This window comes from Scyliorhinus canicula, chromosome 9 (assembly GCF_902713615.1).
Source record: "Scyliorhinus canicula chromosome 9, sScyCan1.1, whole genome shotgun sequence".
Lineage (NCBI taxonomy): Eukaryota > Metazoa > Chordata > Chondrichthyes > Carcharhiniformes > Scyliorhinidae > Scyliorhinus > Scyliorhinus canicula.
In genome coordinates, this window is record NC_052154.1 from 151,486,229 (window position 1) to 151,501,214 (window position 14,986).

General features: G+C 47.7%; 1 protein-coding gene across 12 annotated transcripts in view; it reads left to right on the top strand.

Moving 5' to 3' along the window:
* Positions 1-14,986, top strand: part of LOC119971787 (liprin-beta-2-like) — a 354,279-nt gene that overhangs the window by 232,553 nt on the left and 106,740 nt on the right. For all 12 annotated transcript variants that reach the window (XM_038807902.1, XM_038807904.1, XM_038807906.1 and 9 more), the window contains 2 exons: positions 785-871; positions 7,679-7,792. In XM_038807902.1, the coding sequence (XP_038663830.1) occupies positions 785-871; positions 7,679-7,792 (201 nt within the window). The remainder of the gene's footprint in view (positions 1-784; positions 872-7,678; positions 7,793-14,986) is intronic.

Consider the following 14,986-nt stretch of genomic DNA (forward strand, 5'->3'; position numbering starts at 1 on the left):
ACGCAGAGGGTGGTGGGTGCCTGGAACGCTTTGCCAGAGGAGGTGGTAGAGGCGGGCACGATAGCATCATTTAAGATGCATCTAGACAGATATATGAACGGGCGGGGAACAGAGGGAAGTAGACCTTGGAAAATAGGGGACAGGTTTAGATAAAGGATCTGGATCGGCGCAGGCTGGGAGGGCTGAAGGGCCTGTTCCTGTGCTGTAATTTTCTTTGTTCTTTGTCTTTGTTCTTATTCAAATAGTGTCTTGGGATCTTTTATGTCCAACGGAGTGGGCAGATGGGGCCTCAGCGTAAAGTCTTTCCTGAAAAGTAGCACCTCGGACTGTGCAACATTCTCCTCGGTACCACACTCTGAGAATCAGTCTGGATCACATGCTCCAGTCTCTTAGCCAGGGTTTAAACTCATGACCACTGATTCAGAAACGAGTATACCCCATTGAACCACCGTAGGCTTCTCTGGGTAGAGGCTAATCAAACCTTTTGGTTTTACACCATGGATTTGCAATGCATATGAACTCCCCCATATCACCACACTGCAGTCCGGGCCTTCAAACCTGTGTCCAGCCTGAATCAGTACTGAGGTAAACACAGATTTTACGTAATTTGTTACTAAAGTGATTAGATAAAGCATAGAATGGTACATCACAGAGGGAGGCCATTCGGCCCACGAAGCACCAAGAGCATTGTCACTCTTACCACAATATGAGACCTTCAAATACTCAAGCAAATTGTTTCTGCGATTCTAACCAGCTTGATTTTTTTAATTTTTTTTATATTTAGGGCAATCATCGTGCAGCTCTGAACAATGAAACCTGCCAAGAGAGACTGACACGATTGGAGAGTGACAGGGAGTGCCTGGTGCTACAGGTGAGTACTTGTACGACCATACATTATTTACACCAGGAGGTCACAGCTTCAGGATACCGGGCAGGCCATTTAGGACTGCAATGAGGAGAAACTTCTTCACCGAGGGTGGTGACCCTGTTGAATTCTCTACCAAAACAGACTGTGAAGGCCAAGTCACTGAATATATTTAAGAAGGAAATAGATTTCTAGACTATAAAGGCATCATGGGATATGGGGAGAGAGCAAGAGTGTAGCACTGAAATACAGTAGAGGATAAGCCATGATCATATCCACCGATGTTCCAGTGGTTAGCACTGTGGCTTCACAGTGCCAGAGTCCCAGGTTCGATTCCTCGCTGGGTCACTGTGTGGAGTTTGCATGTTCTCCCCGTGTCTGCGTGGGTTTCCTCCGGGTGCTCCGGTTTCCTCCCACAGTCGAAAGACATGCAGGTTAGGTGGATTGGTAATGATAAATTGCCCTTAATGACCAAAAGAGTTAGGAGTGGTTCTTGGGTACTGGGATAGGATGGAAGTGAGGGCTTAAGTGAGTCGGTGCAGACTCGATGGGCCGAATGGCCTCCTTCTGCACTGTACGTTCTATATCTATAACATGGTGTCCGGGTTGATGGAATCTTGCCCAAAACTTAACTGATGTCTGGAACCGAGGAGGCTAATTGTGTTTAAAGTGCAGATTAGCCATTATCGAATTGAGTGGCAGGCCAAGCTCAATGCTGTGGATGGTGTCCTATTCTTGCCTTGCCATGAAGCCGTGGTTATGATTTTGTACTTTTTGTTTTCACCCTCACTGATTTTAGTTTCATAAGAATATAAGGTCTAGGATGGTGCAGTGGTTAGCACTTCTACCTCATGGGGCCGAGGACCCAGATTTGATCCCGGTCCATGGCCACTCTCCATGTGGAATTTGCACATTCTCCCCGTGTCTGCGTGGGTGTCACCCCCAAATCCAAAGATGGGCAGTCATCAAAAGAATACTAATAGGGTGGTAATTGGCCAGCTTGGATTTGTCCTATTTTTAGTAGCCAGGATGAGCGGGATTCTCCGTCCTACCAGCCTTGTTTTCCAGCACAGTGCACCCCCCGCAAGCAGCGGGATTCTTCGTTCCCGAAGGCGGCCAATGGGGTTTCCCATTGTGGCCACCACACACCCGTAATGAATAGGACACTGCAAGGTTGACTGGCTTGGGTGCACTTTTGTCATAAGAACACAAGACCATTCAAGACTATCGTGATGATCTTCTGCCTTAACTCCACTTCCCCACTCACCCGGCATATTCCTCATTGGTGAGGCCACACCTGAATTATTGTGCGCAGTTCTGATGTCCTTATCTGAGGGAGGATGTTCTTGCTATGGAGAGAGTGGAGCAAAGGTTTCCCAGGCTGATTCCTGGAATGGTGGGACTGTCATATGAGGAGAGACCAAGTCGGTTAGGATTATATTCATTGAAGTTTAGAAGAGTGAGAGAGGACCTCCATAGAAATTTATACAATTCTTAACAGGATTTTACAGGGTAGATTCAGAAACAATGCTCCCATTGGCGGGGAGTCCAGAACTAGGGGTCATAGTTTGAAGATAAGGGGTTAACCTGTTTAGGACTGAGGTGAGGGAAACTTTCTTCACCCAGAGTAGTGAATCTGTGGAATTCACTACCACAAAAAGTAGTTGAGGCAAAAATGGATAATTTCAAGAAGGAATTAGATATAGCTCTTGGGGCTAAAGGGATATGGGAGGAAGGCGGGATCAGGGTATTGAACGTGATGATCAGCCATGATCGTAATGAATGGCGGAGCAGGCTTGAAGGGCCAAATGGCTGCCTCCTTCTATTTTCCATATATGTTTTATGTATCTTGGTCCTTAATGATTGGCCCCTAATCCTAGGTCTGTGCCCCACCATCGGGAACATTCCTTCTGAATCCACCCTGTCTCATCCTGTTAGAATTTTATAAGTTTCTATGAGATCCCCTCTCACTCTTCTACACTCCAGCCAGGGAAAAGAACCATTCAGTATCTACACTGTCAACCTCCTTCAGAAATTTGCACATTCCACCTCTCATTCTCGTAAACTCCAGAGAATAAAAAAACAATTAACTCGCCCTCTCATCATAGGACAACTCTTTCATCCTGGGAGCTAGGCTTGCAAATCTTCTCTGTACTGCGCCAAAGCCAGTATATCCTTCCTTAAATATGAGTCTAAGTCTGCACACACTACTCCTTTCATCAAAGTCGCGTCCAATTGTAGCCAGACATGATATTCTTATTCTCCAATCCCCTTGCGATAAAGGACATCATGCTCTTTGCCTCCCTAATTTCTTGCTTGCCTGCATGCAAGCTTTGTGTTCCTTGTATGAGAGCACCCAGATTTCTCTGAATGTGGGCGATACCCAGTGGTCTGTCAATTTCTCCTGTTGTTTCTTTTTATGGTTTGACAGGCCATTTCAGAGGGCAATTAATAGTCAACCACATTGCTGGGAGTCTGAAGTCACATATTGGCCTGTCAGATTAGGAATGATAGATTTTGTTCCCTTTATTAGTATTAGCACAGCAGATGCCTTTTTATGACAATCTGGTAGTTTCATAGTTTCCATTACTGATGCAAGCTTTTTATTCTGGTTTCTTTTTAATTTAGAGTAACCAATTCATTTTTTTCCAATATAGGGGCAATTTAGCATGGCCAATCCAGCTCCTTGCACATCTTTGGGTTGTGGGGTTGAGACCCACGCAGACACTGGGAGAATGTGCAAACTCCACATAGACCGTGACCTGGGGCTGGGATCGAACCGAGGTCCCTGGCGCGTGAGGCAGCAGTGCTAACCACTGCACCGCCATGCCACCCTTATTCTGGTTTTTATTTAATCCACTGAATCATTGGACCAGGCCTCTGGATTGATATTAGACAATTTCAAAAAGGAATTGGATATAGCTCTTGGGGCTAAAGGGATCAAGGGATATGGGAGGAAGACAGGATGACTAATGTCACCACCATGCTCCTCTTCAAGCTGTCTTCAGAATGGTGTTTGTGAGAAAGAAATGAGCTGGTTTTTATGACCCCCTTGGGAGTAGGATAACCAGTGTAAAATTGGGTCCCATAGAGGTGGCACAGTATCTGCAGGCTGCCCGCCTCCACTCTCCCCATGGGTATTTTCGCCATGGCAGGTGAAGCTTCAGACAGACCATTCACCTGTTGGCCAATTGAGGCCGTAAGTGGTTGATTAAGAGCCTTCCATCACTGCCGAGGTTTTTCCCGTGAAGAGGAAGTCCAAACCATGTCTGTTGGTGGCCTTGTCTCAGATTGGAGTTAGGGGTTAGAGTGATAGAACATTGAACAGTACAGCACAGAACAGGCCCTTCGGCCCTCGATGTTGTGCCGAGCCATGATCACCCTACTCAAACCCACGTATCCACCCTATACCCGTAACCCAACAACCCCCCCCCCTTAACCTTACTTTTTAGGACACTACGGGCAATTTAGCATGGCCAATCCACCCAACCCGCACATCTTTGGACTGTGATGAGTGTTAGCACTATGTTAATTGCCCTGTTATGGTTTGTTAATGCCAATTACATTGTTACGGCTAAGAGTTACTGGTTAAGAGGCTGGTTCATGATGCAGAGTGAGGCCAACAGCCTGGGTTCAATTCCTATACTGGCTGAGGTTCACATCCTCCCTTCAGTGCAGAAGGAGGCCTTTCGGCCCATAGGGTCAGTACCGACCCCCTGAAAGAGCATCTCCCCCATTCTTGTAACCTAACGTATACATTTTTGGACACCTGAGGGGCAATTATGGCATGGCCAATTCACCTAACTGCACATCTTTTGGACTTGTGGAAGGAAATTGGAGCACCCGGAGAAAACCCATGCAGATACTGGGAGAATGTGCATACTCCACAGAGTCAGCCAACCTAGGAATCAAACCTGGGCTCTGGAATGGTGAGACCACTGTGCCATCCCATAATCATAAAGGTCCACCTTCTCAACCTTGTCTCTTGTCTGAGGTGTGGTGATCCTCGGGCTAAATCCCCACAGGTCAACTCTCCCCCTCAAAAGAGGAATGCAACAGATGGTCATCTGGGACTATGATGACTTTACTTTATATAAGTGTTGGTATTAATTGTCTTTGAAGACTTGCCAGCTTGGCGGAGCAAAACCCATGACAATCCGAGCTCCGTCGGCATCTCCTCTTCGAGATTGCATGTTTTCCCAACAGTGGGAATCTGATGACTGGTGACTGGAAGCTTGAGCTTGCAGATCTGCTGAGACCCGTCGAGGCAAGTTTAAAATCCAACACTATTAAATGTTGGACGTTCCCCCTTTCTGAAACCACAAGTAGTGACCACAGTTAAATGATTATTGCAATAAACACCTCACATCTGCCCATACACCCTTCTTTTTCAAGGATCAATTCTCAAATCCACATTTACAATGGAATGTGCTGTCTAAAAGCATGGTGGAAGCAGATTCAATAGTAATTTTCGAAAAGGGATTGGATAAATATTTGAATTTGGGGGGGGGGGGGTGTGCTCTGGCTGAAGAGCAAGGTTAGAACATAGAACACTACAGCGCAGTACGGGCCCTTCGGCCCTCGATGTTGCGCCGACCTGTGAAACCATCTGAAGCCTATCTTACCTACACTATTCCATTTTCATCCATATGTCTATCCAGTGACCACTTAAATGCCCTTAAAGTTGGCGAGTCTACTACTGTTGCAGGCAGGGCGTTCCACACCCCTACAACTCTCTGAGTAAAGAAACTGCCTCTGACATCTGTCCTATATCTATCACCCCTCAATTTAAAGCTATGTCCCCTCGTGTTGGTCATCACCATCCGAGGAAAAAGACTCTCACTGTCCACCCTATCTAACCCTCTGACTATCTTATATGTCTCTATTAAGTCACCTCTCAGCCTTCTCCTCTCTAACGAAAACAACCTCAATTCCCTGAGCCTTTCCTCGTAAGACCTTCCCTCCATACCAGGCAACATCCTAGTAAATCTCCTCTGAACCCTTTCCAAAGCTTCCACATCCTTCCTATAATGTGGTGACCAGAACTGCACGCAGTACTCCAGGTGTGGCCGCACCAGAGTTATGTACAGCTGCAGCATGACCTTGTGGTTCCGAAACTCAATCCCCCTGCTTATAAAGGCTAGCACACCATATGCCTTCTTAACAGCCCTATTAACCTGGGTGGCAACTTTCAGGGATTTATGTACCTGGATGCCGAGATCTCTCTGTTCATCTACACTACCAAGAATCTTGCCATTAGCCCAGTACTCTGCATTCCTGTTACTCCTTCCAAACTGAACCACCTCACACTTTTCCGCATTAAACTCCATCTGCCACCTCTCAGCCCAGCTCTGCAGCTTATCTATGTCCCTCTGTATCCTTTCACATCATTCAGCACTATCCACAACTCCACTGACCTTCGTGTCATCTGCAAATTTACTAACCCATCCTTCTACACCCTCTTCCAGGTCATTTATAAAAATGACAAACAGCAGTGGCCCCAAAACAGATCCTTGCGGTACACCACTAGTAACCGAACTCCAGGATGAACATTTGCCATCAACCACCACCCTCTGTCTTCTTTCAGCTAGCCAATTACTGATCCAAACCCCTAAATCACCTTCAATTCCATACTTCCTTATTTTCTGCAATAGCCTACCGTGGGGAACCTTATCAAACGCCTTACTGAAATCCATATACACCACATCAACAGCTTTACCCTGATCCACCTGTTTGGTCACCTTCTCAAAAAACTCAATAAGGTTTGTGAGGCATGACCTACCCTTCATAAAACCGTGTTGAGTATCGCTAATCAACTTGTTCTTTTCAAGATGATTATAAACCCTATCTCTTATAACCTTTTCCAACATTTTACCCACAACCGAAGTAAGGCTCACAGGTATAGAACATTATTGGGTCTAACTAATAACACTTTCAAAGAGCACAATGGACCCAATGGTCTTCCTTCTGCTGTATGATTCTATGAGAGGTGGAGATGGTTCTGCATTGTAATTACACCCTCCACCCTGTAGAGGAGCTACAGTGTGGTCTTTACACAGTATTACCATTTTAAACATGAACATGAGGACTTATAATGTGCTGTAAGAACCTAAGATACTTTGAAATGAGGACAGAATGAAAAACATGGGGACTCCGACCGTGGCCCAGTTATCATTCACCCTCAAACCCTCCTTCGCCTGAACACCACATATGATTTTTTTACTCTCCCAAAAACGCAACAGTATGCGACTAACAAGTAGATATTTAAAAAGAAAAGATTGTGTTATAACCTTTCACACTGTTGGACAATGTGCTGCTGGGACAGTGCCAACAGTTTGAGGTGCTAATGTTTGTTTGCTGTTAATGTGCATTCCTGTTTCAAGTTGTGGCTTGTTTGGCTCCGAGTTGGACCCGAAGCAAATCTTATCAGCGAATTGGGTGCAAACCTCAGCACTTGCCCAGGTTCCACATTCCTGTACAGGGTTACGAAAGAACTCCATGATAGGCACAGACAGATCTTTACAAATGAGCTAGGCGTAAGTCGAAAGGTCCAATTGGGACTTGGGTAATTCTACTTCCTCATCTACTTTCGAGTCAGACAGACATTCAAAATTGTTAGTCATAAACTCAAACTGGAACTGCCGCAAAGTTAGTTACAGGCTGGAAACCCTAATGACATTTCTGTTCTCTGTTTTATTTTAAACAGCAGTTTAAGAGCAGTTTATTTCCCGATTTAGCCGAGGTTTGAGGTCCTTACTTTTCAATCACATTTACCGGGAACCTTTTATTTTGTGCACTCTCTCCTGATGATAGGTGAGTGTTCTGACAGATCAGGTGGAGGCCCAAGGAGAGAAGATCAGAGACCTGGAGGCTTGTCTGGAGGAACATCATCTGAAACTCAGCTCAACAGAAGAGATGCTGCAGCAGGCAAGTTGCTCTTGCAAAAGACTCGAGTCATTATGCAGTTAGTGGAATTGTGCTTGTACTCTGCGCAGTGCAATTTACTCTTTAATTCAAAGCTGCTTCAATCCAAATGTGTTTTCAAAGCACAAAATGCCTCCTGCTGCCCCTTTATTTCCATGGCTTAATTTGAATGACGAGGTGATTTGCATTCAATTTGCAAAACATTGGAAGGACCAGGCGTGTGTTCCCTGCATGTGAAAGATTAAAAAGAGGTTGATCAAATTGAGGTGTTTGTTTGATGATTAATGAGGTTGTTGGTTTCTTTTGCCCCATTTTCTCTGGTGGAGGTAGTGGAGCCCAAGGAAGCATAATCTTAAAAACAGAGGTGGGTCGCTCAGCGGTAATGTCAAGGGGCAGCACGGTAGCATGGTGGTTAGCATAAATGCTTCACAGCTCCAGGGTCCCAGGTTCGATTCCCGGCTGGGTCACTGTCTGTGCGGAGTCTGCACGTCCTCCCCGTGTGTGCGTGGGTTTCCTCCGGGTGCTCCGGTTTCCTCCCACAGTCCAAAGATGTGCGGGTTAGGTGGATTGGCCATGCTAAATTGCCCTCAGTGTCCTAAAAAATAAGGTTAATGGGGGGGGGTTGTTGGGTTACTGGTATAGGGCGGATACGTTGGCTTGAGTAGGGTGATCATTGCTCGGCACAACATCGAGGGCTGAAGGGCCTGTTCTGTACTGTTCTATGTTCTATACAAACAAAATGTGGTAGAAATCTGGAGGCTCTCGCCTAAAAGTGGAGTATTTATTAAAAAATAAGGTTAATGGGGGGGTTGTTGGGTTACTGATATAGGGTGGATACGTTGGCTTGAGTAGGGTGATCATTGCTCGGCACAACATCGAGGGCTGAAGGGCCTGTTCTGTGCTGTACTGTTCTATGTTCTATACAAACAAAATGTGGTAGAAATCTGGGGCTCTCGCCTAAAAGTGGAGTCTGGGGATCAATTGAAAATTTCAGAACTTTGCAGCACTAGGTTTTAGTTAGGCATTGACAATTACTGAATCAAGGTGAATAAATGGAATTGAGACAACGATCAGTCTTAGTCTAATTAAATGACAGCACGTGCTTGAGCGGCTGAGTGGTGTCCTCCTGCACTCATGCTCCTCTGTGAAAAGAAATTAGGAGGAGTAGACCCAAGTTTAGCAGTAATGCTCTTGGGATTGAGATCATTTGGCTGATGGGTGCGTTACAATCGGAAAGTGCTGGTTTAAATGGGTCAGTGTGTGTGTGGGTCAGTGTGTGTGGGTCAGTGTGTGTGGGTCAGTGTGTGTGGGTCAGTGTGTGTGGGTCAGTGTGTGTGTGTGGGTCAGTGTGTGTGTGTGGGTCAGTGTGTGTGTGTGGGTCAGTGTGTGTGTGTGGGTCAGTGTGTGTGTGGGTCAGTGTGTGTGTGTGGGTCAGTGTGTGTGTGTGGGTCAGTGTGTGTGTGGGGGTCAGTGTGTGTGTGGGGGTCAGTGTGTGTGGGGGTCAGTGTGTGTGTGTGTGGGGGTCAGTGTGTGTGTGTGTGGGGGTCAGTGTGTGTGTGTGTGGGGGTCAGTGTGTGTGTGTGTGTGGGGGTCAGTGTGTGTGTGTGTGGGGGTCAGTGTGTGTGTGTGTGGGGGTCAGTGTGTGTGTGTGGGGGTCAGTGTGTGTGTGTGGGGGTCAGTGTGTGTGTGTGGGTCAGTGTGTGTGTGTGTGTGGGTCAGTGTGTGTCTGTGTGTGTGTGTGTCTGTCTGTGTGTGTGTGTGTAGGTCTCTGTGTGTGTGTAGGTCTCTGTGTGTGGGTCTGTGTGTGTGTGGGGGGGTCTGTGTGTGTGTGGGGGGGTCTGTGTGTGTGTGGGGGGGTCTGTGTGTGTGTGGGGGGGTCTGTGTGTGTGTGGGGGGGTCTGTGTGTGTGGGGGGGGGTCTGTGTGTGTGGGGGGGGGTCTGTGTGTGTGGGGGGGGGTCTGTGTGTGGGGGGGGGGGTCTGTGTGTGTGGGGGGGGGTCTGTGTGTGTGTGGGGGGTGTCTGTGTGTGTGTGGGGGGGTCTGTGTGTGTGTGTCTGGGTCAGTGTGTGTGTGGCTCAGTGTGTGTGTGTCTGGCTCAGTGTGTGTGTGGGTCAGTGTGTGTGTGGGGGTCAGTGTGTGTGTGTGGGGGTCAGTGTGTGTGTGTGGGGGTCAGTGTGTGTGTGTGGGGGTCAGTGTGTGTGTGTGGGGGTCAGTGTGTGTGTGGGGGGGGCAGTGTGTGTGGGGGGGGCAGTGTGTGTGTGGGGGGGGCAGTGTGTGGGGGGGGGGCAGTGTGTGTGGGGGGGGGCAGTGTGTGGGGGGGGGTCAGTGTGTGTGTGGCTCAGTGTGTGTGTGTCTGGCTCAGTGTGTGTGTGGGTCAGTGTGTGTGTGGGGGTCAGTGTGTGTGTGGGGGGGGCAGTGTGTGGGGGGGGGGGCAGTGTGTGTGTGGGGGGGTCAGTGTGTGTGTGGGGGTCAGTGTGTGTGTGGGGGGGCAGTGTGTGTGGGGGGGGCAGTGTGTGTGGGGGGGGGCAGTGTGTGGGGGGGGGGGCAGTGTGTGTGTGGGGGGGGCAGTGTGTGTGTGGGGGGGGCAGTGTGTGTGGGGGGGGGCAGTGTGTGTGTGGGGGGGGCAGTGTGTGTGTGGGGGGGGCAGTGTGTGTGGGGGGGGCAGTGTGTGTGGGGGGGGCAGTGTGTGTGGGGGGGGGCAGTGTGTGTGGGGGGGGGCAGTGTGTGTGGGGGGGGGCAGTGTGTGTGGGGGGGGCAGTGTGTGTGGGGGGGGGCAGTGTGTGTGGGGGGGGGCAGTGTGTGTGGGGGGGCAGTGTGTGTGTGTGTGTGTGTGGGGGGGTCAGTGTGTGTATGTGGGGGGGGGTGGTCAGTGTGTGTGGGGGGTGTCAGTGTGTGTTTGTGGGGGGGGTCAGTGTGTGTGTATGGGGGGGGGGTCAGTGTGTATGTGCGTGCATGCGCGCGTGTCAAGAACAAAGAAATGTACAGCACAGGAACAGGCCCTTCGGCCCTCCAAGCCTTTGCCGACAATGCTGCCTATCTAAACTAAAATCTTCTGCACTTCCGGGGTCCGTATCCTTCTATTCCCATCCTAATCATGTATTTGTCAAGATGCCCCTTAAATGTCACTATCATCCCTGCTTCCACCACAACCTCTGGCAGCGAGTTCCAGGCACCCACTACCCTCTGTAAAAAATAAATTAAATTAAAAACATTTTTTAAAAACTTGCCTCGTACTTCTCCTCTAATCCTTGCCCCTCGCACCTTAAACCTTTGACCCCTCTACCTGGGAAAAACCCCTCTGACTATCCACTCTGTCTACGCCCCTCATAATTTTGCAGACTTCTATCAGGTCGCCCCTCAACCTCCGTCGTTCCAGTGAGAACAAACCAAGTTTATTCAACCTCTCCTCCTAGCAAATGCCATCCATACCAGGCAACATCCTGGTAAATCTCTTCTGCATCCTCTCTAAAGCCTCCACATCCTTCTGGTAGTGTGGTGACCAGAATTGAACACTATATTCCAAGTGTGGTCGAACTAAGGTTCTATACAGCTGCAACATGACTTCCCAATTTTTATACACGATGCCCTGGCCAATGAAGACAAGCATGCCGTAAGCCTTCTTGACTACTTTCTCCACCTGTGTTGCCCCTTTCAGTGACCTGTGGACCTGTACACCTCAATCTCTCTGACTGTCAATCTTCTTGAGGTTTCTTCCATTCACTGTGTATTCCCTACCTGCATTAGACCTTCCAAAATGCATTACCTCACATTTGTCCATTAAACTCCATCTGCCATCTCTCCACCCAAGTCTCCAAACGATCTAAATCCTGCTGTATCCTCTGACAGTCCTTATCGCTATCTACAATTCCACCAACCTTTGTGTCGTCTGCAAACTTACTAATCAGACCAGTTACATTTTCCTCCAAATCATTTATATATACTACGAACAGCAACGGTCCCAGTACTGATCCTGCGGAACACCACTCGTCACAGCCCTCCGGTGTGTGTGTGTGGGGGGGGTCAGTGTGTGTGTGTGTGTGTGTGTGTGGGGGGGGGGGGGGGGGGGGGGTGGTCAGTGGGAGCGTGTGTGTATATCTGTGTCCGTCAGTATGCGAGAGAGAAAAGGCACCTCTGTGCTGGGAGGTAATAAATCTTTTCTTTCTAAAGATTCGGCCTTTATTAAATTTTTTAAAAAAGATTAAATGGCAGTTGTTTTCCCCACAGAGGTACTTCGCTAAATCTACTCCACTAACTTAGTAACAGCTTGAATATTTTTCTTTTTGCTTATTTCAAAAATAGAGAATTAAAGAGACTTTTGATCAGCACAAACATGCCACTTCTCAAATTTGGGGAAGTACTTTTATGTAGAGAAGTTGGAAATTAAACTGTACTGGGAGGAGCAAGAGATGAAAGAGAACATTGTGGTTTCAACGTGATTTTCGTTTTAGCTACAAGCTCTTTTTTTTTTTAACAAGATGTATGTTTAATACGAGCTGAGATCAAGCTTGAACATATAGCGTATTCTTAACATTTTTGGGAGGTCCTGAAGTGTTTTAAGAAAACGTTAAATTATTATAAATTTTTAAATGTACAAATTGCTGCAGCTAATCAGTGCAAGGCAAGGACGCGCCAGCAGCTGAATTTTGGTTTGGACACTGGGAAGAACTCAAATCATTAGTTTGAAAACAAAGACTTGCATTTCTATGGCACTTTCCATGGCTTCAGTCACCCAAAGCAATTCACAGCCAGTGAAGTATTTTTGAATTGTCTGCTCTGTTGTACTGTCGGAAACAAGACAGCACATTTGCACGCATTGCATTGTGATAATGTCCCAGAAAATCTGTAATCCGTGATGTTGGCTGAGGGATGAATAATCAATGGTTGCCGAGAATAACTCCCCTGCTCTTCTTCAATAATAGTGTCAGGGAGTATTTTACGTCACCAGACGGAGCATCCGTTCAATGTCTTTTCTGCGATGCGGGCACCTCCGACAGTGCAGCACTCTCTCAGTGCTGCACCTGGGGAGTGTCAGCCTGAATGTTGTGCTCAAGTCTCAGGAGCACAGCGTGAAACCACAAGCTTTGTCGTCAAGATGTTTACCAACCAAGTCATGGCAGGAATAGATCTGTGGGTATATTTTGACAGACGGAGTGGGGCCTCTGTTTAACATCTCATTCAAATGATGACAGCGCCAATAGTGCACCACTACACTGGGCGCTTCAAGTCTAGATTGTGTGCTCAAGCCTGGGGCCTGAACCCAAACTTTCTAACTCAGACTATGTAGTGAGAGACCTGAACCATAAGGACTCTGCCTCTTCCTTCCGCACCCAAAAGAACTTGGCAAATACGTTTTTTTAAAAAAAGAGTTCTGACTTGCACAAAAACCCTGGATAAGGTGCTTGATGTAACAAACGTTGTGAGGAATTGAACTCTATGTTCAGCTGTTGGATGTATTTTTTACTCAAATGGGGAGAATGTGAAAAACTGCACCACAGGATGTAAACATGTTAAGGGGAATCTCGATCCGCAGGTGAGAGATGAAGGAATGGAAGGAAATGTTGATGGGCTAAGAAGTAGAATGGGAGCAGGCTCATGTGGACTGGGTTGTGCCGAACATCCTGGTTCTGTGTTCGACCTTTTAGGTAACATGTACAGTGGAAGATGCGTAGTCGTTGCTTCCTCTCTCCCCTACCTGGGAGAGCCGTCACTTTGTGACTGCTGACTAAACAGAGTTCCGGAGCTTAGGCCTTGGGTCTTGTTTTACTGGCAGTGCGGCTTTCGCTGCACATAGCTTCGAATCAGCACCAGGGAGAGGTTGGAGGGAATGGGAATCTGCGCCACCCCCACTAGCCAATTGGGTTCTCACTGCGGTTTCAACAGGAGAAACCCCTTGCAGTAACAGCCAGATCGCGAATGAGGGGCAGGAAAATTGGTCATGCTTACCGCGGATGATGAATTTTAGGATGACACCTGCTGGAATCCAGTCATGTGGTTTGAGCTCCCTCACCATATCCCCATAATCCCACCCAACCTTTGGACACTAATGAGGCAATTTAGCATGGCCAATCCACCTGATCTGCACAATTTTGGGCGATGGGAGGAAACTGGAGCACCCAGAGGAAACGCACGCTGACACAGGGAGAATGTTCAAACTCCACACAGTCACCCAAGTCCAGAATTGAACCTGGGTCCCTGATGCTGTGAGGTGTCAGTGCTAATCACTGTGCCACCGTGCCGCCGCAGGGCAGTAGATGATTTTTTTTTCCTTTAGATTCTCCTTGTTCAGCGAGTTTCAGGCCTGGGATTTACTACCTGGAAGTCTTGTGGAAACTGCTTCAATCGAGGAATTCAAGAGGGCATTAGATGATTATTTCTAGGGCAGCACAGTGGCGCAATGGTTAGCACTGCTATGTCACGGTGAGGTCGAAGGTTCAGTCCTGGCTCTGGGTCACTGACCGTGTGGAGTTTACACAGTCTCTCCGTGTTTGCGTGTGTTTCGCCCCCACAACCCAAAGATGTGCAGGGTAGGTGGATTGGCCATGCTAAATTGCCCCTTAACTCTTTAAAAAAAAAATGAATTGGGCACCCTAAATTTATTTTTAAAAAGATGATTATTTCTAGACAAACAATGTGCTCGGGTACAGGGTAAATGCAGGGGAGTGATACTAAGTCATAATGCTCTTTTGGAGAGCTGGCGGAGACACGATGGGCCAAATGGCCTCCTTCTGTGCCATAACAATTCTGTGATTTTGTGAACAGCAACTTGCATTTATATAGTGCCTTTAGCTTAATAAAGTGCCCTGTGGTGCTCTGCAGGAGTGTTATGAAAACAAAATGAATGCCGAGCCACAGTCCAAAGATGTGCGGGTTAGGTGGATTGGCCATGCTAAATTGTCCTTAGTGTCCAAAATTGCCCTTAGTGTTGGGTGGGGTTACTGGGTAATGGGGATAGGGTGGAGGTGTGGGCTTGGATAGGGTGCTCTTTCCAAGAGCCGGTGCAGACTAGATGGGCCGAATGGCCTCCTTCTGCCCTGTAAATTCTATGATTAAGACCGTGAAATAGCTAAGTTCTAAATAGAGTCTTAAAAGAGGAGAGAGAGATAGTCAGGGGGCGATGTTTAGAAAGGGAATTATAGTTTAGGGCCCAGGCAGCCAAAGGCACAAAGTGAAGGATGTAAATTGGAGGAGTGCAGAGACC